At 40.7% G+C, this 27,766-nt stretch overlaps 1 protein-coding gene across 2 annotated transcripts in view; it reads left to right on the top strand.

Moving 5' to 3' along the window:
* Positions 1-27,401, top strand: part of LOC311037049 (NACHT, LRR and PYD domains-containing protein 1-like) — a 66,966-nt gene extending 39,565 nt beyond the window's left edge. Inside the window, exons 12-24 of one of the 2 annotated variants that reach the window (XR_014599917.1) lie at positions 7,313-7,362; positions 11,867-12,401; positions 16,561-16,617; positions 16,754-16,968; positions 17,612-17,850; positions 19,735-19,845; positions 20,259-20,400; positions 21,637-21,827; positions 22,186-22,252; positions 23,013-23,271; positions 24,162-24,341; positions 24,455-26,451; positions 26,523-27,401. Coding sequence is in view for 1 of the 2 variants with exons in the window: in XM_084046109.1 (XP_083902235.1) it covers positions 7,313-7,362; positions 11,867-12,401; positions 16,561-16,617; positions 16,754-16,968; positions 17,612-17,850; positions 19,735-19,845; positions 20,259-20,400; positions 21,637-21,827; positions 22,186-22,252; positions 23,013-23,271; positions 24,162-24,339 (2,044 nt within the window). In the remaining variant the exon portion in view is untranslated. Of the gene's footprint in view, positions 1-7,312; positions 7,363-11,866; positions 12,402-16,560; positions 16,618-16,753; positions 16,969-17,611; positions 17,851-19,734; positions 19,846-20,258; positions 20,401-21,636; positions 21,828-22,185; positions 22,253-23,012; positions 23,272-24,161; positions 24,342-24,454 lie in introns of both variants that reach the window. The other variant, XM_084046109.1, reaches the window with a different exon arrangement.
* The last annotated feature ends 365 nt before the right edge of the window (positions 27,402-27,766 follow it).

The following is a 27,766-nucleotide window of genomic DNA, read 5'->3' on the forward strand; positions in this document are numbered from 1 at the left end:
CGACCAGAAAAAGTTAACACAAATAGATGTCATTTTAGAAAATAATTGATGTCTTATCTCATCATAGAGAGGACAATAAAACAAAAAATGTATCTCACTTTCAATTTCCTCCAAGTCACATAGTACACAAATTCTGTCCTCCTCAGGCATACCAATGAATCTACCTGTTTCTAAAGCTAATGGTAAGGTCCCAGAATGTAACTGTGCACACAACGACCTTTGACTCTTAGATACATTCTGCATGACATATGGTTCAGGACTATAATCCTTCTTAATGAGACGATATGTTCTTAATTTTGGTTTGCACCATAAGTCAATAGACCAACTGTCTTTATATTTGAGAAACATGTAATTCTGCATGTCATTGACATTACAAGATAATCTGTTTAAATACATGAACGAAGAATTATTCATAAAAAATAAAGATTTTACTTCAGTGGCCCATGGGTAACCATTAGAAATGTCCCAATTAAAAATCTTTTTCGTTAATCTGTCGTCAGACATTTTAACAAGCGTATTCCAAAGTCTCAACATCTCACCTTTATGTCTGATATTTACTGGCGTCCATCCCATATCTCCGCTAATAGCCAAAATTGGCGTAAGCTTGTGAACTCCAAGAAATGAACGTATAGCTGTATTTTGAATTCCAGAGGCATAATCTGAAACAGGACATACACACGATTGATACAATTGTGTATATGTATGATAACCTAAGTCTTTACAAGCTTTCACCTTATTCAGTACTGACCCCAAGGCTCTACCATTATTGAGTTCCAGTGAGACGTCTAGTCAGTAAGAATACTCTAAAGATTCTTGCAGTGGCCCTCATACAAGGTCATTATGATTATGCATGCACTTCGTGGTATCACAACACCTCCAAGGCCTTAAAAACAAGGCTCCAAACATCCCAAAACAAACTTGTAAGGCTACTTCCTTGGCCTCAATTACAAAACCCATCTAACCCCTGATCATTTTGCTAGGATTGGATGGCTTAGGGTTGAGGACAGAGTACAGCAACTTGCTATGGGCCTGGTCTTCAAGATACACCACAACATTGGGATCCCCCTGTATTTGTCAAAATACTTCCAAAATGTTAATGATGTCCATGATCACAATACCAGAGGCAGCTCCACAAACCTTGTCCAACCCTTTTTTGGCTCAACAAAGGGAAGTAACTCGTTCTCATGCTATTCATCAAAAATGTGGAACGCCCTACCAAAAGGAGTAAAGGAGTGTAAAACCCTACTCTCTTTCAAAACTGCCCTAAAGATACACCTTCAGGAGGCTGCAATTGGAAAATGGCCCCTGTCTAAGTCCTAACCTAACCTACCCCCCTACCCCCTACCCCCCCTCTCTTTCTTCTTTTGTACATATTTCTCACTCTTCATACCAGTAAACTGATTGTATGACATTCTATAGTAGTTGTGTTTATCTGTCTGTCTCTTATATGTCATCATGATTTGTGTGCGTGGGGAACCCATTTGAAACAAGCGCTTTAATGAGTCTTCCAGTTTAGTAGACCTTGTATTGCGAATTTGTATTTCCATGTACTGCTGTTCTCATGTCTTACTAAATAAAGTACATCAATCAATCAATCAATGGAATATTTCGGCATCATGCCGGTCAGGCAGATGTAAATCCTGTTGTTAGCTGTTAGCCAGGCTAACCGGAGTGCCCTGGGGCGCTGCTAGCTGGCAGCCAGCTAGCTGTGGAGGTAGTGGTCCCAGGCAACGAAGCCCAACCGCACCGGGGACATGGGCTGCCCGTGATTGAACCTCACAGTAGCGCTGGAGATAGCCAAAAGCTGGGTTGTGGTGGAAGTAATCCAAGACGGAAAAAGTGGAGGATTGGAACAGTAGCTTCGCTGCAGCTATCAGACACTTTTTGGTTGTAGGGAGGCTAGCTGACAACTGGATTGGCTGTGGAGGTTGTAGTCCCAGGTGACGAGGCCTAACTGCTCCGGGGCTGGGGGAAAGATCCTCACAGTAGCGCTGGACAGGGATAGGAACGTCCGAGCAGTGTGGCTGCCGACAACGGGACGCTGACCCGTTGACAGCCGATGTAGGAGAAGGACAAGTAGGCTAAATCAGCCGCACAGAGACACTCCAACTTGTAGACAACTTGCAGTCTGAAGCATCAGCAATGTGAAGAAATAGCTTGCTGGTGTGCAAAAAAGTTACCAAAATATATTAAAAAAACTATCCCTAGACTAGCTCCGGTGAAGAAGTGGCGAACAGCCAGCGCCAGCCAGCGTCCTCTCCCCCTTCTCTGTTCAAGGTCTCAAAGTTTTTAGTCACCATAACTGATTTCAATTCATACATGAGACATAAAAGCAATAAAAAAGCATGAGTAAGGGTTTAGAAGCCTCAATGGACTGTGTTGATCTAATGTGAAGAGACAGGCTGTTCAAGAGCCTTGGGGCAGCAGCAACAAAAGTGTTGTCACCCCTGCATGTTTGTCTGGTTTTGGGTACAACCAGCAACCGCATGTCAGCAGATCTCATAGCTTTGACCGGGGTATAGGGCTGCAATAGTTCACAAAGATAAGCCAGTGCCAGCCCGTGAAATGATTTAAAAATAAATAAAGGAACCTGAAAATCTATTCTAAAACTTAACAGGGAGTCAATGAATTTATGTAGGGGATATGAGATGTCATGTGTCCCTTCCTCACGGAGAAGGCAGCCCAGGTGCTCATCCAGGCTCTTGTCATCTCCCGCCTGGACTACTGCAACTCCCTCCTTGCTGGTGCATCTGCCATCAGACCTCTGGAGCTTGTTCAGAAAGCTGTGGCTCGTCTGGTGTTCAAAGGAACAGCTCCTCCTTACCTCCGGGCTATGGTCAATGCTTACACCCCTGCCCGACCACTTCGGTCTGCCACCTCGGGACGAATGATTGCCTCGTCACTCAAGGGTCCTTCTGGCCGATCTACACGGTCACAACTTCATTCTGTTCTGGCCCCACAGTGGTGGAATGAACTCGCCACTGATGTCAGGACAGCAGAGTCACTGCCCATCTTTCGCCGCAGGCTGAAAACCCACCTGATATATCGCACTTTTACCATGGCACTAGGTATACTCTTGGGTGCTTGTTTTTGCAGAAAATGCACTTAAGACTCCTGGTGATTAGTAGTTTTGTTCCCTACCTATGTTGAATGCACTTATTGTAAGTCGCTTTGGATAAAAGCGTCTGCTAAATGATTGTAATGTAATGTCATTTAATGTGTGCGTCTTTACGCACTTGGTTAAGACGTAGGCCTACAGTAGCCCTAGTTACTTGTTGTTACTACCTACTGTACGTCCCTAGCTGCGCTGCCATGCAGCGTGTCACTCTTAAATTAGGCAATATACACCTGGCATAACATTTTTAGTAAGTAAAAAACGACACAATGCACAAACACCAGCACTAGAGCAGAGAGCAGTTGGCTTACCAGAAGACCCTTACATTCCACTGCTCATGGCCAACTAAACGGTAATTTGTATTTTTTTATCATGTGTTTTGTCATGTGTGCAGTAAGCTACAAGTGCTTTCAGCCTGCAGTGCCCAATCAGCACACTTGGTCAGCATAGCCTACGTCTCTCACTCACACTCACTAGCCTATGTCTCTCACTCACGTCTCTCAAAGCCACAAAATATTGTGTGAGTTTTAATTGCATATTGTCCACCATATAGGTCTATTGAGGAAGAATCAGACAGTAGCCTTCAATATAATAACAAAGGGAATAGGCTACAATATGTAACTGTGATGTTACATATTGCTTTAGTCCGACCACTGTATCCCATTCTCTGTCAGTCCGCATCTCACCTGGACCCCAATGGAAACAAGCCCGCAAGGACTTTTTTGGCCGGACCTTTTAGACAAAAGCATTATAAATGTAACTGTGTTGTTTTACATTCTTTTGCCTAATAAAAATTTCAATCAATCAATCAAAACCTCGTGAGAGGACAGACGATACAATGCAGATACACCAGACAGACCCAGGCTGCTGTCCTGTCCATGGTGCTGAAACGCTGTGCATTGTTTCCATGTTTATCGTTTAGGTATTGGATTCTGTAAGTGTTCTACTGTTCCTATGTCTGCTTTTAGCTGTTTTTAATTGTCTCCGCCAGGCCGAAAGGCATGGCCAGAGTATGTTTTAACCCCTGTCCGTCCGTCCGTCCGTCCGTCCGTCCGTCCGTCCGTCCGTGTGTCCGTCCATCTGCGAGCGGCTAATCTCCGACACCGTTGGCCCGCTCGCTTTTCACATAGCCACCAGGAGGCCGATTTGTGCAAAACTCATTTACTCCTACAGATTTTATCCAATGGTCATGCAAATCGGTACACAGTATCTCTATAGTCATGTGATCAACACGGATCTGTCGGATTTTCCATATTCCATCCTCATTGGCTAAGGTTGGCTTCCAAAGTTTGCTGGATTGGTCCGTTTTGAACAAAATGCCTCAAATCATGAACGCAGTTTGCGATTTCCGTGAAATTTCACACGCACATTCCCACTAGGCCGAGGAAGAAATGCCACCCTTTTCACACTGGCCTGTTATAGCGCCACCAGCAGGTCTAATTTAGTAAAACACATTTTTGTAACAAAAGCCTCAAATCATGAATGCAGTGTCTGATTGCCGTGAAAAGCATAAGAAGAAATTACACCCTTTTCACATTGGCCTATTATAGCGCCACCAGGAGGCCACAATAGCGTACCTGACCTGGCGGAGACCTGTGCTCCGAGGAGCACTTTTTCTAGTTATTTATATTTTAGGTCCTTTATGAACCATAATGGTTGCTTTTCATGTGCATTTTACGATGTTGCTGTGAAAGTCTGGTAATGTGAGGTCAGTGTTGCTGCTGGGCCAGCCCAGAGCTTAATCAATGATGATAATGATTAAGCCTTAATCTCAATGAGATTCACCTGGTTAAATAAAGGTTTAATTAATAAAAAAGACCAATTGTGGGGAATAGTTGTAACAGAGGAAACACATGGTGAATTATTGGCACTAATTTATGGAACAGTGGGATACTTCAACAATGACACTATCAAAGGCAAAGCACATTTCAACACGTCATTATAAGTTGGTAGCCTATGCTGTATGACACAGGTTTTAATTTTCTCATGTTGTCATAATAATGACAATGCCTGCATTCTTGCTTTGGAACAGCACTGCTTCTCATTTGAATTTACAGACAGACATTCTATCGCTCCATGAGTAAACCCAGGCGATCAACGTCTGGTTACCATGGAAATATTATTATATATTTGTTTTAATGTTTAGATGGAGGAGAGGCTGACCTGCGTCCACGCACGCCCTGAATGTAGAGTAGGTGGGTTATAGAGCACTGCTGTGCTTGTGCCATGTTTAAATGAGCACAGGTAAGCCTAAGCCATAGATTTACCATGACGAAACATTTTGTAAAGGCCTATTCCCATCCCTTCTTGTTGTCCTATGAGAACATTAATGGTTAGTAAAAGTTGAGAAACACTTATGTGGAACAACCTCAAACAGAATACGAGCGGATTATGGAAAATATCCTAGCCTATCTATCTTATGTCCATTTTATTGCATTTTATTATTCTCTCTCTCTCTCTCTCTCTCTCTCTCTCTCTCTCTCTCTCTCTCTCTCTCGTGCTTTACGCCCGCCAACATTTTCAGTCACAGTGAAACGTTATGATTATTCACATGCATAGCCTTACTGATTACTCTTCTCTAGCCTATCTCAGACTAGCCCTCAGCTCAAAGCCTGTCGCCTATATCAACAGAATAGGCTATGTCATAGCCTGGACAAGGGGAAGTGGTGATGATTCTAAATAATATAATTTAGCAAAATAGAGTTTAGCAGTGCTGATTGTTTAACTGGGGGGGACACTAAATCTGCGTGCAGACGGCAGACACGCTCCAACCACTGCAGACCAGCGTTATGAAATATTCATATTTAGTTTGATGTTTGATTAACTTTAGTTAGGTTTACGTGTGCATAGTAGTTAGAAATGTACTATATTTTGTTTAGTTTTCATTTAGATTTAGTTTTCTTTTAAACTTTTCCAAGGAATGCCTAATTTATAGACCCTATAAGAAAGAAAGCTAGGATAATAGAATGCAAGGCTATCCTGACTGTGGCTTGTGAAATGCGTTTGATCTTTCACTCCATTACGGGACAAGTTGAAATTGAATTTAAAATGGAGGTTGCACATCTGATGGGTTGTGAAGTGCCTTTAACTGCTGGCTTTTGTCAACACACACTTAATCATAAATGTGCATCATCCAGGACTCGTCTTTGCCCAATTATTTTAATAACAGAAGTGCAGGAGTAGCTTAGGCTATATTTTTTAAACAAAACTGTTGGTTTATTTAAGCATGTCAGAAACAGTCTAATATACGTGGAGTAAACAGGGCGTAAATCAGATGTTTAAATCATAGTCCGACCGGTCGGACTATGGGGGTATAGGTCGGACCAGCGGGCAGTCCCCCAGATCTCTGTGTCCACGACTTCAACATTCAACAACAAAATCAACATTAGGGGCTCCGTAGTGTTTGAGTGACAAATGTAAATATAATTAGCAATATCTACAATATATGATAGGTGGTATAAGTGCTATGGAAACGTGCTATGGAAACTATCTCTGGTCCTCCTGACCTAGGTCTGTTGTTTATCACATATTGCTATGGTTGGAAACTGCAATCGGTCGCAGCTCGGCACCTGGGTGTGGGCTGTCCATTTGCAATCAACATTTGCATTGTGAAGTTAACATTTAGGCTATTCTCAGAGAGACTTCTCGTTTGTGTAATCATAAACAAAGACGCAAGTTTCCTGGGTGAAGAAAACTGAATCTGGCGAGTTCTAGAAACACCAAATCACAACACACACGTCTCACACACACATCTTTAGCACAATGAATTTGTATTAATTGAGTAGATAACAGACAGGTTGTTGTATCCAATCAGTAAGATATTGACAATATAGATATTAGCAGCTTAACAGTGTGACATTGAATGCAGAGATTGCGGTCCACATTATGTTGTTATTTTAGTTGTTGTAATGAAGCTACTGTTATCAAAATTGCTTAACATGATATCTAAAAATGTGAAAATATATATTCTTTGATTTTATTAGAAATGAGTTTGGGTGGGCACGAGCCAGAAATGGGTGGGCCCAGGCCTACCCAGGCCCACCCGTGGCCTCGCCCCTGCTGGACTGGGCTTATTGTATCTTTTTATGAGCTGGGTTGGTTTCCATGGATCTCTCTGTTTTCACAGTCATGTTGGTTAGTGTCAGCTGGTGGAGACAACAGTTAGACATTGATGACTTGTTGTTCTACTTCCTACAGTGTGGATCATGGAGGAGAACACTGGATTAAACCTCAACTCCATAGAAGATGTGAGTATCTGTCTGTCTGTCTGTCTGTCTGTCTGTCTGTCTGTCTGTCTGTCTGTCTGTCTGTCTGTTGTAGATCTGCTCTTTTAGGTATGTGACAGTGTGGGTTGAGCACGTTTTGGGCTTCCCATCTCATTGTCCACTTTAATCCTAGCATTTCCGATTTGCAAGCTTTGCATCGCGACACGTAAGCTTGTAGATCTGCTATATACATTATTTTTTGTGGAAGATTTTGATAAATAATGACATTTAATTATTCATAAATCTAAATCTGTAAAGTAATTGGTAAAGGCCCTGCCCATCTCCACTGAGGTTGTGGGTTTGAGTCTATCGTGGTGCAACCGGCTTTGTCAGGCGTCTATGTGATATTTGTCATTGCATGTACTCCTACGGGCTGGGGGCGTCACCTGTCAGCAGGGAGTGTTGGGCGGGAGTAGCCTCCACTGGGAGGACGTAGAATCCAGGTCCTCCCGGTGCTACAACAGCAGAGAAACACACAGACATGTGTGAGTGGAGGAATCAATTGGCATAACAACTAAATTGGGGAGAAAAAGGGAGTACTAAATCATTGGCTAACCTAAATGTATATAAAATAACATGAGGTGCAGGGGGCAGTAGTAGCCAGGCTACTGTTGAGAAACCACACTGACAATTCGTGTGTGTGTGTGTGTGTGTGTGTGTGTGTGTGTGTGTGTGTGTGTGTGTGTGTGTGTGTGTGTGTGTGTGTGTGTGTGTGTGTGTGTGTGTGTGTGTGTGTATGTGTATGTGTATGTTCAGAGGTGGGACAAAGTCCTTGTCTTGCAAGACCAAGTGCTCCCGAGTCAAGTCTAGACCAAGTCCTAAGCTTTTTGTTTCAAAATACATGATGTACATGAATCATGTGCATTTTTCACAATTACAATTTATTTTTTAAACAAGGTTTCTTCCAGTGGCATTTCAATCCGTGGCCTAGTGGGAATGTTGTATGGCAATCGGACGCTGCGTTCATGATTTGAGGCATTTTGTTCAAAACAGGCCACTCCTGCAAACTTTGGAAGCCATTATTAGCCAATCAGGGTGGAATATGAAAGATCGGATAGATCCGTATTGATCACATGACTATAGAGATAATGTGTACCGATTTGTGTAACTGGTTCTGCTCTGCTTGTAACTTTATAGTCTTGTGATGTGATGTCACCTAAAATGTGTCACTGAACACAATTGGATGAATTAGATACATTAGATACATTGTTTGTGCAGATTAGTGATCATTTGCTGTTGACAGTGTTGTGTTTGTTATGCCCAGAGACCCCTACTTGACAAATAAGATTGAAATGAACAGTATAATATTCAGGGTTTTTTTGTCCACACATACCTGTCTCACATTCACTGCCAAGGACGACTTATAACATTTTGGTGGGGGGGCGGGGAGAGTACACCCAGAAATCATGTGATCACAACAAAAAAACTCTAGGCACCTTTCATTTGAAAGGATTTATAAGAGGACATTTTTTCTCGGCTTTCTGTTGTTTTCTGCTTTTTCAAAAAACAAGCTACATTCAAACAGCCATAGCTCTGGAATGGAGGATCGAGACCGGACATTTTGTTTCCCTCTACTACGACACCCCCGTGTGTGTAATGAGCCGATCTCTGTGAGGGCGGAGGTAACAGAGAATATTCCATGACTTTTCAAAGGTTCAGTAAAATTGCTGTTTTCTCTGGCAAGAGGACGATAGATGGATGAATTAATGAATGAATTCCTGGCAGTCAAAGAGTTAAGACGGACCACTCGTGTCTGCTCGTCTTTGTGATTGTGGACATGTGAGCGCCCGGCCTGGTTTGGCTTTGATTTAAGGGCTTCATTGTGAGCTTGTAGATCGGCTATTTTTGGTGAGAGACACCGCACTCAATTAACCGATTAAAACGGGGGAAGAATCTGTGTCATGTTAGATTATAGCACATTGGTTGGCTATTCAAAAATAGCAGATATACAAGTTCATACTTTATGCCACGCTATGAGCTTGTCGATTCGCTTTTTGTAATTGTGAAAATGTGTGGAAGTCTTTGAATATATATTTTTAAAGCAAACATTTTTAACTCAAATCTTTGCTTTTGGGGGTCCCTGGATCATCATATGTTGAGATGGGGATCCGTGGCCAAATACATATAATTGTGGGGGTCCTTGACATGAAAAGATACAGCAACATACGTTTTTCAGAAAACCGATTGGATTTAGAAGACATTTGTAGAATCGGCCTCAGGTCCTAATGGGTTAAATATAAACAAGCTTTAGTGGACATACGGCATGGATTTATACACAGAGGGCAATTCTTTAAACATAAAATGTTCATGAAAGTTTGGAAAAGGCAATTCTCTTGAATAATAACCTTCGGGTACGGCATGGAAAGAAGGCATTTGTGTTTCTTTTACCATAATAAATGCTGAGAGGATACTTTTTACAGAAAATGGTTAAAAGGGCAGGGGCTTGAGCCCCCTTTGATGTCTGTGTCAAAGGGGACACACACACACACACACACACACACACACACACACACACACACACACACACACACACACACACACACACACACACCATCATCATCATCGGCGGTCACTCGTAGTCGAGTATGACTGGCCTCCCTCTTGGTCCTTGTGGGTCTTCAGGTGGGCATAGAGGCCGATTCTGGACCCGATTACTCTTGTGCAGTGTGGACAGGAGAATGTAGTGGTGGTGGGTTTGGGTTGGAGCTGTTTGGTGGTTGCTCTCTCCTTCCTGAGTCTGTGCTTGTCTTGTGCAGCATGGCGGAGGTCATCATTATATAGTGCAGCACCCTCAAGGACAAGGTTTCTCCAGGTCGCCCTGTCTGTTGCCATGTCTTCCCAAGCTTTTAGGTCTATGTGGCACTTCTTTAGATTTGTTTTTAAGTTATCTTTGTACCTCTTCTTTTGGCCTCCAGGGGCCCGTTTCCCTTTAACAAGCTGGGAATAAAGGACTTGTTTTGGGAGGCGAGAGTCAGGCATGCGGATAACATGGCCAGTCCATCTGAGCTGGTTTAGGGCAATGGTGGCAGTGATGGTGGGAATGTCAGCCTCCTCCAGGCAGGGCCGTGTTAATGTCAAAATGCGGCCTAGGCAACGGACAGTTTTCGTGGCCGTTTTTGGGGGTTTCTTTGTTACTTTATTTCGGGGTTAGGGTTAGGTTAGGCTTATGTTATTTGTACCCCCCCTCCCCCCCCCCCTGACAAGACATAGGCATGTGCCTACATTGCCTGTGCTTACACGGCCCTGCCTCCAGGACGCTGGTGCGCCGATCCTCCCAGCTAATCCTGAGGATTTTTCGGAGGCATCTCTGATGGTATGCCTCAAGTGCCTTCAGGTGCCTGCTGTATGTGGTCCAGGCTTCTGATCCATACAGGAGAGTGGGGAGCACCACAGCTTTATAGACCAAGATTTCTCAAAGACTCTCTTCCTTAGCCTTGAGAAAGCCCCACTGGCACATCTGAGGCGGTGGTGTATTTCATCCACACACACACACACACACACACACACACACACACACACACACACACACACACACACACACACACACACACACACACACACACACACACACACACACACACAGACAGCAGTGGAAAGTAACTATGTACATTTACCTAAATAATGTACAATTTTGAGATATCTTTTTTGTTTTACTTTATCTTAGTAGCAGCTTATTGTAGCCTATATTGTACTTTTACTCCACTACAATTATTTGAAAACTTTAGTTTCTAGTTACTTCCCTATATATTCTTTGGCTATTTGAAATTATCAGATTTACAATCTCACCCGCTTTGCGACACGTTGTGAGCTTGTAGATTTTCATTGATACTTTTCATTGATACTTGCACGCACGTACGCACACACACACACACACACACACACACACACACACACACACACACACACACACACACACACACACACACACACACACACACACACACACACACACACACACACATTAAAGCACACACAACGTGACACATTGTGAGCTTGTAGATCAGCTATTTTAACCCATTAAAAATGGGAAAGCATCCGTGTCATTTTAGAGTTTTGCGTTGACTATTCAAAGAGAATAGCAGATATACAAGCTCGGCGTGAGCTTGTATATCTGCTATTTTTGGGGATTCTTAAAAAAATCTTTAAAGTTTGAGAACTAGTGGTTTAGAAGGTATTTGTAGAATGGGCCTCAGGTCTTACTGAGTTAAAACTGAATGTTTACTATATTTGTATCTATTATGACAGAATACAGACACTAGGGTTCATGTGGTTAAAGAGAGACTGATTGTTTACATGTCCTCCTCCTCCCCCATCCTCCTCTATTCTCTGTACACGCACACTTGTGCAGATTAAAGCACTCTCTCTCTCTCTCTCTCTCTCTCTCTCTCTCTCTCTCTCTCTCTCTCTCTCTCTCTCTCTCTCTCTCAGCAGATGTTTTTAATGTTTACTGTGTTGTTGTTGTTGTTGTTGTTGTTGTTTTTATCAGATTTCCATCATCTCACACTGGACACAAACACAGCACACAGAGACCTCTCTCTGTCTGAGAACAACAGAAAGGTGACACGTATGGATGAGGAACAGTTCTATCCTGATCATCCTGACAGGTTTGATTACTACCCACAGGTTCTGTGTACAGAAGGTCTGACTGGACGGTGTTACTGGGAGGTAGAGTGGAGTGGAAGTGTTTATATAGCAGTGACTTACAGAAGAATCAACAGGAGAGGACGTGGTGATGACTGTGTGTTTGGACAGAATGACATGTCCTGGGGACTGTACTGTCAGGAACAGAGTGACACATACGCTGTCACACACGATAAGAAGGACACTTTCCTCCCTGTCTGTCCTTCTGGCTCCAACAGAGTATCAGTGTATCTGGACTGTTCTGCTGGGACTCTGTGTTTTTACAGAGTGTCCTCTGACTCATTAACACACCTGTACACTTTCCAGTCCACATTCACTGAACCTCTTTATCCTGGGTTCTATGTTAACCCCTCCTCCTCTGTGTCTCTGTGTCAGATGAAGTAAGTAGAACACACACACACACACACACACACACACACACACACACACACACACACACACACACACACACACACACACACACACACACACATTAAAGCACACACAACGTGTCACATTGTGAGCTTGTAGATCAGCTATTTTAACCCATTAAAAATGGGAAAGCATCCGTGTCATTTTAGAGTTTTGCGTTGGCTATTCACAGATAGCAGATATACAAGCTCGGCGTGAGCTTGTTTATCTGCTATTTTTGTGGATTCTTAAAAAAATCTTTAAAGTTTGAGAACTAGTGGTTTAGAAGGCATTTGTAGAATGGGCCTCAGGTCTTAATGAGTTAAAACTGAATGTTTACTATAATGTATCTATTATGACAGAATAGAGACACTAGGGTTCATGTGGTTAAAGAGACACTGACATGTCTTTTCTGAGGATCTTCAACTCATTCATGTTTCTTGTATTTTTCATGTGAAGTATTTATGAAGTTTAACATGTAGTTTAATGGAATGAGTTTCCTTGTTACTCTGCAGGCAGTAGACTGTGAATCCCACAGCAACGTTCCTATAGAGATAAACAAGGTCTTATGATTCAGACAATGTTTGGTTTGCATGGCAGTGATGAGGCAGAACATGATGTTATTTAGACACTAATTCCACTTTGAAGAGCTCAGTGATCAATGTAAAGATGAGGGACTGTCACACACCATGGTGGATAAAGTAATCTGATTGTTTACGTAAGTAAAAGTAGCAATACCACTGTAGAAATACTCTTTAAGTACATTTACTCAAGTACTGTAACATTTTGAGCCCCCCCCCCCCCCCCCCCCCATTTTCAATAACTTTACTTCTACTCCACTACATCTTAGTAGCATACTAAAGCCTATATTGTACTTTTACTCCACTACACTTATTTGAAAACTTTAGTTACTAGTTACTTTGTAGATTTTTATTATTATTACAAAACATGCATTAACCACTAAAGTCAAAGGATTCAAAGGATTCCACATCATGTTGGGAAAAGTGCTCTGATGTTTTATGTAAAAGTAGCAGTTTTACAAAAGTAAAAGTAGCAATACCACTAAAGAAATACTCAAAATACTAAAAATCCTGTGTTCAAAATGTTACTTGAATAAAATTACAAAAGTATTGGCATCAAAATATACTTAAAGTATCAAAGAAAAATTACTAAAATGTTTCAAACTTTGTCAAACTGTTTTCAAAAATAGCCGATCTACTACTTCTAGATCTGCTATTCTTAGTAAAAAATAAGTTGTAATTGGTTAACGTATGTTTTGTATTTACAATCTAAAATGTACTTGCAACTAAAGTGTTCAAATAATTATAGTGGAGCTTCGGAGATGTAGTGGAGTAGAAGTATAACATAAAATTGTACTTAAGTACAGTACTTGAGTAAATGTACTTGAGTATATGTACTTTGTTACTTATATATGTACTATGTTACTTTCCACCACTGACACACATACAGCTTTTATGACTTACACTGTATGACCTTTGAACTCTCAATATGGATGACTGCCAGGACTAGACCTCAAAAGTTTAAACGTTGGTGTTAAAAATGTATGAGTTAATGAATACATCAATAACATACCTTACACACTGTATATTTATGAAAAAGAGGAAAAGATCTGAGCACTCAAAAAATAACGGAGGAGAGGGCGTAAAATCAAGGTACTTTAATCATGTCTACAAAGTTGTAAAAAGTCAACATGTTTCAACCAGAACTGGTCTTCATCAGGAAGTATGAGACTGACTGACAAACACAGGTCCATAAATAATGTCAGAACACGTGAGAGATGAAGCACCGTTAGTCAATCACTATTAGTGTAGCAAACACACCCAGAACTACACATGTGTGTGTCTGAGCACCACACTGATAGAACTACACATGTGTGTGCCTGAGCACCACACTGATAGAACTACACATGTGTGTGCCTGAGCACCACACTGATAGAACTACACATGTGTGTGTCTGAGCACCACACTGATAGAACTACACACGTGTGTGTCTGAGCACCACACTGATAGAACTACACATGTGTGTGCCTGAGCACCACACTGATAGAACTACACACGTGTGTGCCTGAGCACCACACTGATAGAACTACACACGTGTGTGTCTGAGCACCACACTGATAGAACTACACACGTGTGTGCCTGAGCACCACACTGATAGAACTACACACGTGTGTGTCTGAGCACCACACTGATAGAACTACACACGTGTGTGCCTGAGCACCACACTGATAGAACTACACACGTGTGTGCCTGAGCACCACACTGATAGAACTACACACGTGTGTGTCTGAGCACCACACTGATAGAACTACACACGTGTGTGTCTGAGCACCACACTGATAGAACTACACACGTGTGTGTCTGAGCACCACACTGATAGAACTACACACGTGTGTGTCTGAGCACCACACTGATAGAACTACACACGTGTGTGTCTGAGCACCACACTGATAGAACTACACACGTGTGTGCCTGAGCACCACACTAATAGGGACATGAGTATAACACAGGAATGATGCAGGAACAATAAATCAATTAACATGTTAAGGAAGTGTCTGGCTATAATATGAAGAGAAAGAAAAATGCATACAAATATAAAGCATAACAGCATCAAAAGAAACTAAATTAAAAAATAGGTAAAAGAAAAACTGGTAAAGAACATACAGAAAATGACCAAAAATGTAGACCTGGAGGACTGAGTGCGTCCAGGGAGTGGATCCAATAAGGTTCCCGTTGTTTTTCTAAGCCGATCTCCACCTCTGGTTAAGGGTTTGATGTGTTCAATGCCTATAATGCCTAAAAGAGTGTCGTTACTATTGTGAACACCCTTAAAGTGCCTGGCTAAAGGGTAATCTAGGTTGTTGGTACGGTTAGTGTATTTGTGCTCTGCAAGGCGTTTTGTTCTCCCGTAGGACTCTCCCATAGCACAGGACACATGCAGGTTAATCTGTATATGATAAAGGTGATATTACAATGAATACAATCATTGACCTTGTATGTTTTGCAGGTTTTTAAATCAATACAATTTTGTTCTACATTGGAACAATGTGGGCAGTTCATACATTAACCCATTAAAGCCATTTGTGTAACCACTTTAACCATTATTTTATACTTTGGCTATTCAAAAATAGCAGATATACAAGCTCATACAAGCTCATAGCGCGGCACCGAGTGCTGCGCTATGAGCTTGTAGATCTGCTATATATATTTTTTTGTACATATATAGTTTTTTAAAGCGAACATTTTTAACTCAAATATTTGATTCTGGGGGGTCCCTGGAACAACATTTTGGGTGGTGAAAAAAGTTTGAGAACCACTGATATTATAGCAACATAATAAACATAAAAAAAAACCTGTTAGGATTTAGAAGACAATTGAAGAATAGAAAAGATTTGAGTTAAAAATGCTCGCTTTAAAAAAACCTATATATTCAAAGATGTGCACACATTTTCACAATTTTCAAAAAATAACAGATCTACAAGCCCATGAGAAGCCCTGCTATTTTTGAATAGTCAAATAAATCTAAAAATAACACAGACAGATGCGTTCCCGGTCTTATAGGATTAAAATGATGCAATGGGCCTCTTAAGCAAAGATTCCTTTCTAGAAGGAGGTTGTGTACTAGTTTGTCCCTCAATGAGGGTTAGGAGCTCTTTTAAAATAAATCAAGGGAGTCTCTGGGAAACTGATAATTGCAAGAACAGTTAACATACAGTAGAAGATCATACAGTGTAGAAGATCTACAAGCTCACAACACATCTTTCACTATTTGTTGTACAAAGAAGGGGGTGCTCCTTCCATTCCGACATCTCGCCACTCCGACTAGTGGCTTCCGCATGCGGTTAGGGTTAGGGTTAGGGTTAAGTATAGGGTTCGTTAACGTCGGAAAGGCGACATGTCGGAAAGGCGAAATGCACCCACAAAGAAGTATATGGCTTAAGTGGTTAAAAAGGAGCTAACAATATTATCTACAAGAATTATCATTCTCTCTCTCTCTCTCTCTCTCTCTCTCTCTCTCTCTCTCTCTCTCTCGCATGCACGCACGCATGCACGCTCGCACGCACGCACACGCACACTGTTTTATTTATTGTTTCTGATCTCTTACCATGTCTCTCGTTGTCTCTCTCAGCCTCAGGAACAGTTTTTCACCGAGTGTGACCACAGAACAGACAACCAATGAATACAGGTAATTCATCCTAAACAGTTTCATTGGTACCTTTCTATAAACATAGAACATCAGCTGATCACTCACGACAGCTGAGTCTCACATGAGACGTAATGAAGTCAATTATATGAATCCAAATGTTTGTTTTGTGTCACAGGTACAAGTTCCCCGGGGCAGAGCTGTTCCAGTGCAGTGAGACAGGGTTGGTGTTTGTAATGACAGGGGAAGGAGAAGTCCTCTACAGGACTGTTCAGTGGGATGAAAGATGGCTTCAGTCAACAGGAGGGACTCCTGCAGGTCCTCTGTTTAACATCCAGTGTCCTCAGGAGACATTCTGCCAGCTACACCTGCCACACTGTGACAGCACACCTGGTGAGTCAGTCAACGTGTCCTTGAGCAACACACTGAACCCCTAACTGCTGCTCATGAGCAGGTTGGTGCCTTGTGTAGCAGAGTTTATTAGAGTCTCTGACTGAAGACCACAAGCCTAATATCTCCTCTGGCCAAGGGGGATTCTCCTTTAGGCAAGTGGATAAGATGTCTGGCTTTAGTGTCCCTTCCTGTGCGGGAGACCCAGGTTTGAATTCTGTGTGTTATACTTTGTATGGTTGCTTCCACCATCAGTGTGTGAATGACTGAATGTAATGCACATTGTAAAGCACTTTGAATAAAGGCACTGTAGAAACTAAAGCCATTCATCCAATCATTTTAAAGTTTCTGGTTAAAAGTGACAATATGTTTAAAAGCAATGTGGGATGTTGTCCTTGATCAAACCATCTGACAACAGAGTTATCAAAAAATGTACAGTACAATCTACAAACTCACATCGCAACACAACACCTTGTGAGTTTGTAGATCGGCTATTGGTGTAGAGGGAAAAAAGTGACCGGACCAAGTATAGAGCCCTGGAACCTGGGTCAACTAAGTATATATTTAATTATTTCTATCTTTCTTTTGAGGTTTTTGAGGATTTTACATCACATGGAATCTAAAATGTTTCTAAATCTTGTCACAGGAGCTGATCTGTGTGTGGCCCACATCACAGAGGAAGGGCTGAAGCTCTTAGAACCACAGGAAGTGACCCAGACTCATGTGGTTGTAAATGTGAGCCATCCATCTCTCTATGGGCTGATGTGGAGGAATCACAACAACTTTAAACCAACATGTGGTCGAGTTCTGCTGTTTCTTCAACCACCGAGACAAACACACACTCTGAGTGTAATTCTGCTGCCCAGCAATGTGCCTGTCAAAGAGGTAAAACATCTTAAGTAGTAACATCTCAGAGCGTTTGCATCACTTTACACTCATTATACTAAAATATGAAATTGATTTGTATTTTAAAAAGACAACCAGCTGTTCTGTAGCTGTGGGCATACGTATGTTGTTAGTCTCATAGCATAATTGCCTACGTACTTTTTTGACCATGGCCAATTTGACATTTCTGCCTAACTCTACTCTCCTAACACTTCTACTTCATTGTGCTTTATTGCCTATGTCCAGGGGTTGGCAACCTTTTTGACATTAAAGGAGTAGTTCACCCAAAACATGACTTATTTTCTAGCGATGACACACCATGACGCATTGAATTCATGGAGATGTTTTTGTTTTTGTTGCATTCCTGATCCAATAATTTGGTGAGCAGTGGTCAAATGCAGGTCATTTGTGTCTCCTACCACCTCTATGTTGACTGCCTCTGCCGATCATCAAAGTATTGTCTTAGGAATGCGACAAAAACAAAAACAAAGCGTGAATTCGAGGCTTCATGGGATGTGTAATCGATAGAAAATAAGTAATTTTTTGGGTGAACTACTCCTTTACGTGCCATGTTTTAATGTTCTTGCTAGTCAGTGAGCCATATCAACATTAAGTTTAATTATGACACCAATATTTCCAACAGATTTTGATTGTCCATAGTCTATAGGCCTACATAACCTCTATTGTTTTTATTTCCTCTTCCTTAGAACAAAATGAATGTAGAATTATTTGCATCCTACACATAATTTGTATATAGATGTGATGGGACTTCATTTAACTGACAAAATAAAAAACCTCTCTCTCACACCAGAGTGATCACCGTCCCCTGTGCCAATGTTGTCATCCATGTGTAAGGTAGCTTACCCCTGGACAATGTCCTCAGCCAATCAGAATGCTTGTTACATTACAAAATGACTTAGGCAGAACGTGATTTTAAGTCAAACATTTGAAGCAGCGCAGACATTATTTTGAATGTAACAAGCATTCTGATAGGCAGACAACATAGGCAGTAAGGAAGGATGAATCAGCAGTGCAGTGGTGTAAAGTAACTAAGTGCATTTACTCAAGTACTGTACCTAAGTACAATTTTAAGGTATTTTTTTACCTTACTTGAGTATTTCACATGTTCAGCACTTTTACTTCTACTCCACTACATCTCAGAGGCAAATATTGTACCTTTTCTCCACTACAATCATTTGAAACCTTTAGTTACTAGTTACTTTGTAGATTTTGATTATTATTACAAAACATGCAGTAACCACGTCAGCCCTATATACATTTCGTCCATTTGAAAATAGCGGATCTACAAGCTCACAATGTGAGCTTGTAGATCTGCTATTTTCAAAGGATTCTTTATATATTTCCACAGCACTGTCCATACATTTGAAAACTTGTGAAATGGAACATTCTGCAGAATGAGTACTTTCTACTTTTGGTACTTTAAGTACATTATGATACCAATACTTTTGTAATTTTACTCAATTACATTTTTAATTGCGGACTTTTACTTGTAACAGAGTACTTCAACATTGCAGTATTGATACTTTTACTTAAGTAAAAAAAACATAGTTCTTTTTAGTTTTTACACCACTGCAGCAGTGTTAGGAGAGTAGAGTTAGGCAGATATAAATAAAGGCAGTTAAGGCAATAATGTTGTTTTTGCCTACGTACATTTTTCATTTCTTATAAAAATATGACTTGGGCAATTATGCTATGAGGATAATGATGTGACAGACAATACAAGGTCAAAGCCTATAATAGAGCAATGTCAAAATGCTCTGGTTTCAGACTGTTATAGTAGCCTGTGTACAGCCTGGCATATCTGCCCAAATACCAGACATTATGATTGAACCATCTGGTCAAACTGTGTTGGTGTCATTGTAGGTGAAAGTACAACATGAGGAGGATGAACATATCAAGGCCTCTCCCTTCTGTGATCTCACCCCAAACCAAGCCTACAGTCTGCAATGTACTTCATCTGAAGTCCAACCCCAGGTATCACACATTACAACTACAACCTCAGGTTATGGTAAAGTCATTTGAGTCAGGAACATACACTACAACTGCAAGTGTTACTACTACTACTATCAGTTCTAGTTTAATACTACAGCTAAAACAACTACTTGCACTGTTAAAGTAACACAATACAATAGTAATAGTCCTATGATTGATTGATTGATTGATTGATTGATTGATTTGATTGAATATTGTATTAGACAGTAATGTAAAAACAGCACAAGTACAGTCAAACACTTTATCTAAAAGGATAACACCAAAAAAGTCCTTGTGGTCTTGTTTCCATTGGGGTCCTAGGTATTCAATTCATCACATACAATAGCTCCAAACATTCAATATCATCACAATATAAAACACTATATGTAGAGATCTCTCTCTATCTCTGTTTTCAGGCTGTGACTTATCATCTGAACTATGGACCAAATTACCATCCAGCATTTGAGGTGGAGTTGGTTCTCGGTGCAGAATGTGTCACATTGACCTTACTGGGACCTGAGAACAACCTGGTCTGGCAGCAAGACGTTTACCTGCAAGGTAAATACTAGTTATTCAGTTTAATTATATTATGGCATGTAGTGTAATATCATTGTCATATTCAAAATAATAACTGTCTTGGCAGACAATAAACTTACTTATAAATTAATAACATTGACATGAGGAAGTTGTGCTCAAAGTTTAGCTTTTTACACAGAAATAAAACATCCTTTTATGTTCATGCAATCAAGACACTCTGGAGACCCATGGAGATATAATACCTGGAACATTCGTCCATTTGAAAATAGCAGATCTACAACCTCACAATGCTTTGCGATGAGACACATTGTGAGCTTGTAGATCTGCTATTTACAACAAAAAAATATTTACAATGTATACATACATTTGAAAACTTGAAATGGGACATTCTGCATTATGAGTACCTTTACTTTTGGTACTTTAGGTACATTTTTATACCAATACTATTGAATTTAACTCAAGTACATTTTTAATCCAGAGTTGTACTTGTAACAGAGTATTTATATATTGCAGTATTGAACTATAAATCAGGCTTAAAGGAGTATTACACCACAAAATTACTTTTTTCTATTACTTACTCATCCAGTGAAGCCTTGAATTAATGGGAAGTTGTTGTTTTTGTCACTTTCCTTCACCCTGAATGAAGAATACAAAAACAAGAGACGAAAAAGTAAAACATTCAGGTGTTTTTGAAATAATTTAACTCACTCAGGATTCTACTCTGAGAGTTTAATAACAGATTATGTTATTATTATTTTTAGTATTTTCTCATTTCTTCTCTCGTTTCGCAAATGCTGCATGTAGTCAATGATTCACTGGGTGAGTCATTGAGAGGAAAGTAAAAGTCATTTTTGGGAGAAGTTACACCTTTAAGGTCTCATGTTTGAGAACACTTTGGTTTCTCTGTGAAATAAAACAACAGAGTGGATCATATTAGAGTAGTGGTTCCAGCATGGATTAGTGTTGATCAGACATATAGTTGGTGTTGTTGTAACAACTCATCAAACGTGTTAACTCATTTAAAAAGGAAACACACTAATGTGAATATTACTGCTGTTATGAAAAAGCCAGCATGTTGCAAACACAGCATTTAAACTGTGTTGGCATTTAAACAGCCTTTCATGGTATTGGAAATAATCAGAACACAGCCTGTTGCTGTGTTTATAGTGAGCTCCAGTCTATCTGGATTCTGGTCCATGTGGGAACGTAACTTTATACTAACTCTATGCTAATGAATTGTTATATTTTGTATTCCAGAGAATCCTTCCATGATGCACCCTGGTGTTTGGTGTGATGGCTGTGAGGGAAGCATTGAGGAAAGAAGAATTATGGGCACCAGGTGGAAGTGTACAGTGTGTCCTAAGTCCTATGACCTGTGTTCTGCCTGTCAGTTCACTGGTTCACTTCATAAGGAACATCTTCTGAGGTCCATCCCTCCTCCATTCCTGGTCAGAATATATCCTTCTACATTTTAAAACTGCACTGATTGAACCTTTAAATAGGGAATGTAGAAAAGGTAATGTTGAAAATTAAATTGAATTAATTAAAACTACAATGATTGGTGTTTCATTCTGCAATGTGCCTATCCTATCCTAGTATCGTATATTCTGGACTCTATTGACTCTATTAACTAGAGTTCATGGTGCTGACTCATGTCTGGTACTTTGTAAGTTGTTCTGAATAAGAACATCTTCTAAATGCTGACATTGTAACTCTGTAGATTGTTCTAGTGTATTATTGTATTGGGTTTTAGGTGTTTCTGAAGGTTATTTTATAGACACTCAGCAGAACTCTCTCTCTCCTCAGGGTCGTGATGAGATGGACTCTATCTCTGGAGAGCTACAGTCCCTCACGATGAAAGACCAGACACCAGGTATGACTTTAAATGGAATTTGAACCTTTGGTTTGCGCTTACGTATTTTTTGCTGTCTGGACGTAAGGACTAAGTTTTCACTTTGACCGAACTAAAAATGTGAAGTAACCAGGAGGAAGAAAATTTAACTCAAAGACCGCTAGACAAAAAGTATTGATCAGTAGTTCACAGGGGGAACAAGAGTACTTGGAAGAACTTGACTGTATAGAATATAACAAGACTCAGTTTACAACCGTCTTCAACGTAGGGCCATATAGAATTCAGACATGACTTCTAGGGCATAAGCAGCATTTACATGAAGGACCTCCGTCCAATATTTTACCACTTAGCCCCCAAAAAAACTCAAATTTTCCATATTACACATATTTATCACATAGCATACAAAATGGCTGAAAATCGATTTGGGAAGAAATTAGTGAGGCCTATAAAGTGCTGTGTCAAGATCCATGGATTGATTGATTGATTGATTGATTGATTTGTTTTTATACAACCTATACTTCATGACTGAATGAATGAACAAATGAATAAATACTACTATTACTAATAATAATATGTTAAGTTGGACACACACACACACACACACACACACACACACACACACACACACACACACACACACACACACACACACACACACACACACACACACACACAACCTATCCTATAAAGAACTGAGCTGAGTGATGCATTTTAAACCATATAACATTCATAATCATGTCTCAATGTGTTTCTCACACAACTCAATGTTCATTCCTCTTAGCTTCAGTGAGAGACTTTGTGGATCAACAGCAGGGTTCCCTGGTTAGGAGAGTGAGGATGGTCGCACCCGTCATCCTGCAACGACTCCTTGATGAGGAGGAGGTCCCCACCTATGAGGACCTCATCAATGTGCTGTCTAAGCCCACCATTATGGATAAGATGAAGGCACTGCGTGACCTCGTGGATTCCAGTGGGCCAAAAGCCAAAGACATTTTCAACAAAGTCCTTAAGGAAAATGATCCATCTCTTCTCAATGACATGTAAGTGAATGTCATTTAAATGAATGTGTAGGTCAAACATTGTTTTAGTTCAACAGAATGTATCTTTTCAGGCCATGATTCATGCTCTCTCTCTCTCTCTCTCTCTCTCTCTGTCTCTCTCTCTGTCTCTCTCTCTCTGTCTCTGTGTGTCTCTCTCTCTCTCTCTGTCTCTGTGTCTCTCTCTCTCTCTCTCTCTCTCTCTCTCTCTCTCTGTGTGTGTGTCTCTCTCTCTCACTCTCTCTCTCTCTCTCTCTCTCTCTCTCTCTCTGTGTCTCTCTCTCTCTCTCTCTCTCTCTCTCTCTCTCTCTCTCTCTCTCTCTCTCTCTCTCTCTCTCTCTCTCTCTCTCTCTCTCTCTCTCTCTCTCTCTCTCTGTAAATGTATTTTTCTCAATCCCTGAAGAAGACCTTAGTTGGTCAGAACGTTGGGTTGTCAATACATTTATTGCATCGTGGCTACGAGCCTCTTCCTTTGCCTTCAATCTAATTTTATCCTCTCTCAAACTCGCACACACACACACACACACGGAAAGAAAGTGTCACATAGCATCATTTCTTGAGACTTTAATATGATCTTTACTGTATTGTATTCATCTACCAAATTACCAAGATCAAGAGCAAAGACTTTGTATAACTGTTGTTCTTTAACTTTCATTTCAATTAAGGATAAACACATTACAATCAGAATGATATTTTATTGGCAGGTATGTTTGCACAATATGGACAGTTTTATCACCTCTGCACACATGCAGTTAATTAACTTACACATCTGGTCTCTACAAGATGTGAACATCAGTGCTGCTAAGAGACATTATCATGTGTTCATGCATAATGCATCATGTATCATCATGTGTTGAGTCATTTAGTTTATTGATTGTTTTCTACATGTGCAGGAAGAGAGTTGAAGAGAGACTCGTAGAACCAGAGGAGACAGAGGAACCAGGAGCAGAGGAGAGACTCCTGGAGACAGAGGAACCAGGAGCAGAGGAGAGACTCCTGATGGCAGAAGAAGATCAGGAGGAGGTGATCAATTGCTGTCTGTGGAGATGCACCAGGAGGAGAAGGAAGTGAAGGTTAGTTCCTCCTCACCAGTATTCTTATTGTCAGTATCATTACTATAAACATGCGTTCTTATAGTGAATATTAAATAAGTGCATCAACAGTATAGTTGTTGTTTTCCTCTCAGGAAGTGGTTGATGCTGTGATGATGGAGCAGGAGTTTTGTTCTCCTGCCTGTTCCTCCAGTCTCTCCTCCTGTGCTTCCCTGTCTGTCCACCAGATGGCGCCTTGTCCTTTTGTCTCCAAGCAGTGATGTTTATGCACCTCTCCTGTTCCCAAGTCAGTTTCTCAGATTGTAGATCGTCTATTTTCGCTTATTGTCTCCGCCAGGCCGAAAGGCATGGCGAGAGAGTATGTTTTCCACCCCGTCCGTCCGTCCGTGTGTGTGTGTGTCCGTGTGTGTGTCCGTGTGTCCGTCCGTCTGTGACCAGCTAATCTCCGGCACCGTTGTCTTGATCGTAGCGAAACTGTGCACACACACTCCCTGGATGCCAATTCAGAACCTTTGGCCCAAATTTTTCTCATGGGCCTTTCATAGCGCTACCAGGAGGCCGATTTGTGCAAAACATATTTTTTGACAGCACTCCTACAGATTTATTCCAAAAATCACGCAAATCGGTATACAGTATCTCTGTAGTCATTCAACGAAACGGGTCTTTCAGATTTCTCATATTCCATCCTGATTGGCTAAAAATGTCTTCCAAAGTTTGCAGGAGTGCTCCGTTTTGAACAAAATGCCTCAAATCATGAACACAGCATGCAATATCCGTGAAAATTTGCACACACATTCCCATTAGGCCGAGGAAGAACTACAATTTGAAAATGTTCAAATCAGCCTCATGGTGGCGCTATAACAGGCCGGTTCGTGTTTTTACCTATAATTGCACCGATCTGTGTAAAACTTTGTATGCACACTCCCTAGAGGTCAAGGAAAAACCTTTGCCCTGCATTTTTCACATCTTCCTTTTATAGCGCCACCAGCAGGCCGACTTATGTAAAACACATTATTTTATACTACTCCTTCCAATGTTATCCAAATTTCACGCAAATCGGTACACATGATCTCTGTAGTCATGTGATCACGACGGATGTGTTTGATTTTTCATATGCCATACTGATTGGCTAAGATTAACATCTAAAGTTTGCATTATTGGCTTGTTTTGAACAAAATTCTGCAAATCATGAACGCACCGTCCAATTGCGCTCAAACTTTGCACGCACATTCACACTATGTTGAGGAACAAATGCCACCCTTTTAACATTGGCCTGTTATAGCGCCACCAACAGGTCTAATTTAGCGAAACATGTTTTTAACAAAATGCCTCAAATCATGAATGCAGTCAGTGTCCGATCGTCGTGCAAGGCCTAAGAAGAAATGGCAACCTTTTCACGTTGGCCTATTATAGCGCCACCAGGAGGCCACAATAGCCTACCTGACCTGGCGGAGACCTGTGCTCCGAGGAGCACTTTTTCTAGTTTTATATACTTTCACACTGGGTTGTAGGGTTAGGGATGGATGTGATGCATTAATGTGATCTGCTTTGATTATTTTCTTTATTGTATTGTCACTAGTTATAGATGTGATGCATTTCTAGTAGAATCTGTGTTATAATGTGTTTTAACTAGTTATAGATGTACTGTGTTATAATGTGTTTTAACTAGTTATAGTTGTACTGTGTTATAATGTGTATTGTAAATAATTACATGGTGATGGATTACAGGTAGTGTAAACTGAATATAATGTTTTAATGGTGAAGTTAAAGTTGTTTGTATTGTTTGTTGTTTGTCAGGACACTGGGAGGAGACTAAGATATGTTAAGACCATGTTATGGTTAGTAATGATAAGAACTAAAGAGGCAGGTGATAGGTTAGAGGGAATACAGTGGGTTGTACTATTGATGAGGTCATCAGGCGTTTGAAAGGTGCTGCACAACGGGCACGATGAGTTGGGCAACACCACCCCAGAGGAGGGACGGGCAACACCACCCCAGAGGAATGACGGGCACTACCACCCCAGAGGAGGATGAATCTTTACGATGAGTTAACTACTGCCATACTTAACCCATTGAGACCGGGAACACATCTGTGTCATTTTAGATTTGAGCTACAACCATGATTTTATACGTTGTCTATTCAAAAATAGCAGATCTACAAGCTCATAGCGCGGCACCGAGTGCCGCGCTATGAGCTTGTAGATCTGCTATTTTTTTTAAATCGTGAAAATGTGTGCAAATCTTTCAATATCTATTTTTTAAAGCGAACACTTGTAACTGTCAAATGTCTCAACATACGTTTTTCTGGAAAAGCTATTGTTGCTATATCAGTGGTTCCAAAACGTTTTCCATGTCAACGACCCCCAAAATGATATGTATTTGGCCACGGACCCCCATCTCAAAATATGTTGTTCCAGGGACCCCCAAAAGCAAAGATTTGAATTAAAAATGTTCGCTTTAAAGAATATATATATTCAAAGATTTGCACAAATCACTGTTTAAAAAAAAATAGCAGATCTACAAGCTCATATCGCGGCACTCGGTGCCGCGATATGAGCTTGTAGATCTGCTATTTTTGAATAGCCAAAGTATAAAATAATGGTTAAAGTGGTTACACAGATGAGTTCCTGGTTTCAATGGATTAAGGATATTTTCAGAGTCACGTTCAGCTAAGAATGCAGACATCGTTCATCTCCTGGCTTGAATATCTGTCTCTGGGGATATTCATGTCAGTATGGCTTGTGGACAGTTTAAGAACATGGTCTCCATCGGGGGGAAAGGACTCAAAGTCAGTCAAATGTTCTTCAGGACGATTACAGGAACCCACAGGTCTCTGGCTGTTCAGACCAGAATAACGGGAGGCTGTCAAGGTGGAGAAGGGCCTGTACAACGCTTTATCCACCTATCTACATTATATTAAGTTATCAACAATCAGACTGGTAGGAAGTCTACTGACAGGGACTTATATTTTATATAATATATATATTTTTTTTACTTTCTAATTTGTAACGGCTATTATACTGTCTGATCTATCCTTTCCCTGTATCGCAAAATCCTTTAATAAATATGTTCATTCCTGCATTTAAAGAGATGTCTGAATACTATTCTGTCTCAATGGATTTGATCCATTTTGTGGACAGTCCAGAAACCCGTCTACCAGTGACATCATCGCTAGGCATGATGTTTTTTTTTCCAACAAGATTTCACATTTTTTATCTAGATTTTCATTAACACGAGAGCAATGGCTTCTTTTATTGCATTGACACTTTCCAGGAATAGAAAGCCTGCAGTTTCTATTAGCTTGGATTCCCCATTGATGATGTCACTGGTAGACGGGACTCTGAACTGTCCACAGCCCTCCTCTGAGACACAGACCGAGTAGAAAAAAATTGTACCATTTTATCATGAGTATTAGTGAGGACCAATTATATGAAGATAGGTTGAAA

The sequence above is a fragment of the Gymnoscopelus microlampas genome (genome assembly GCF_963454915.1).
Source record: "Gymnoscopelus microlampas genome assembly, chromosome: 21".
Classification (NCBI taxonomy): domain Eukaryota; kingdom Metazoa; phylum Chordata; class Actinopteri; order Myctophiformes; family Myctophidae; genus Gymnoscopelus; species Gymnoscopelus microlampas.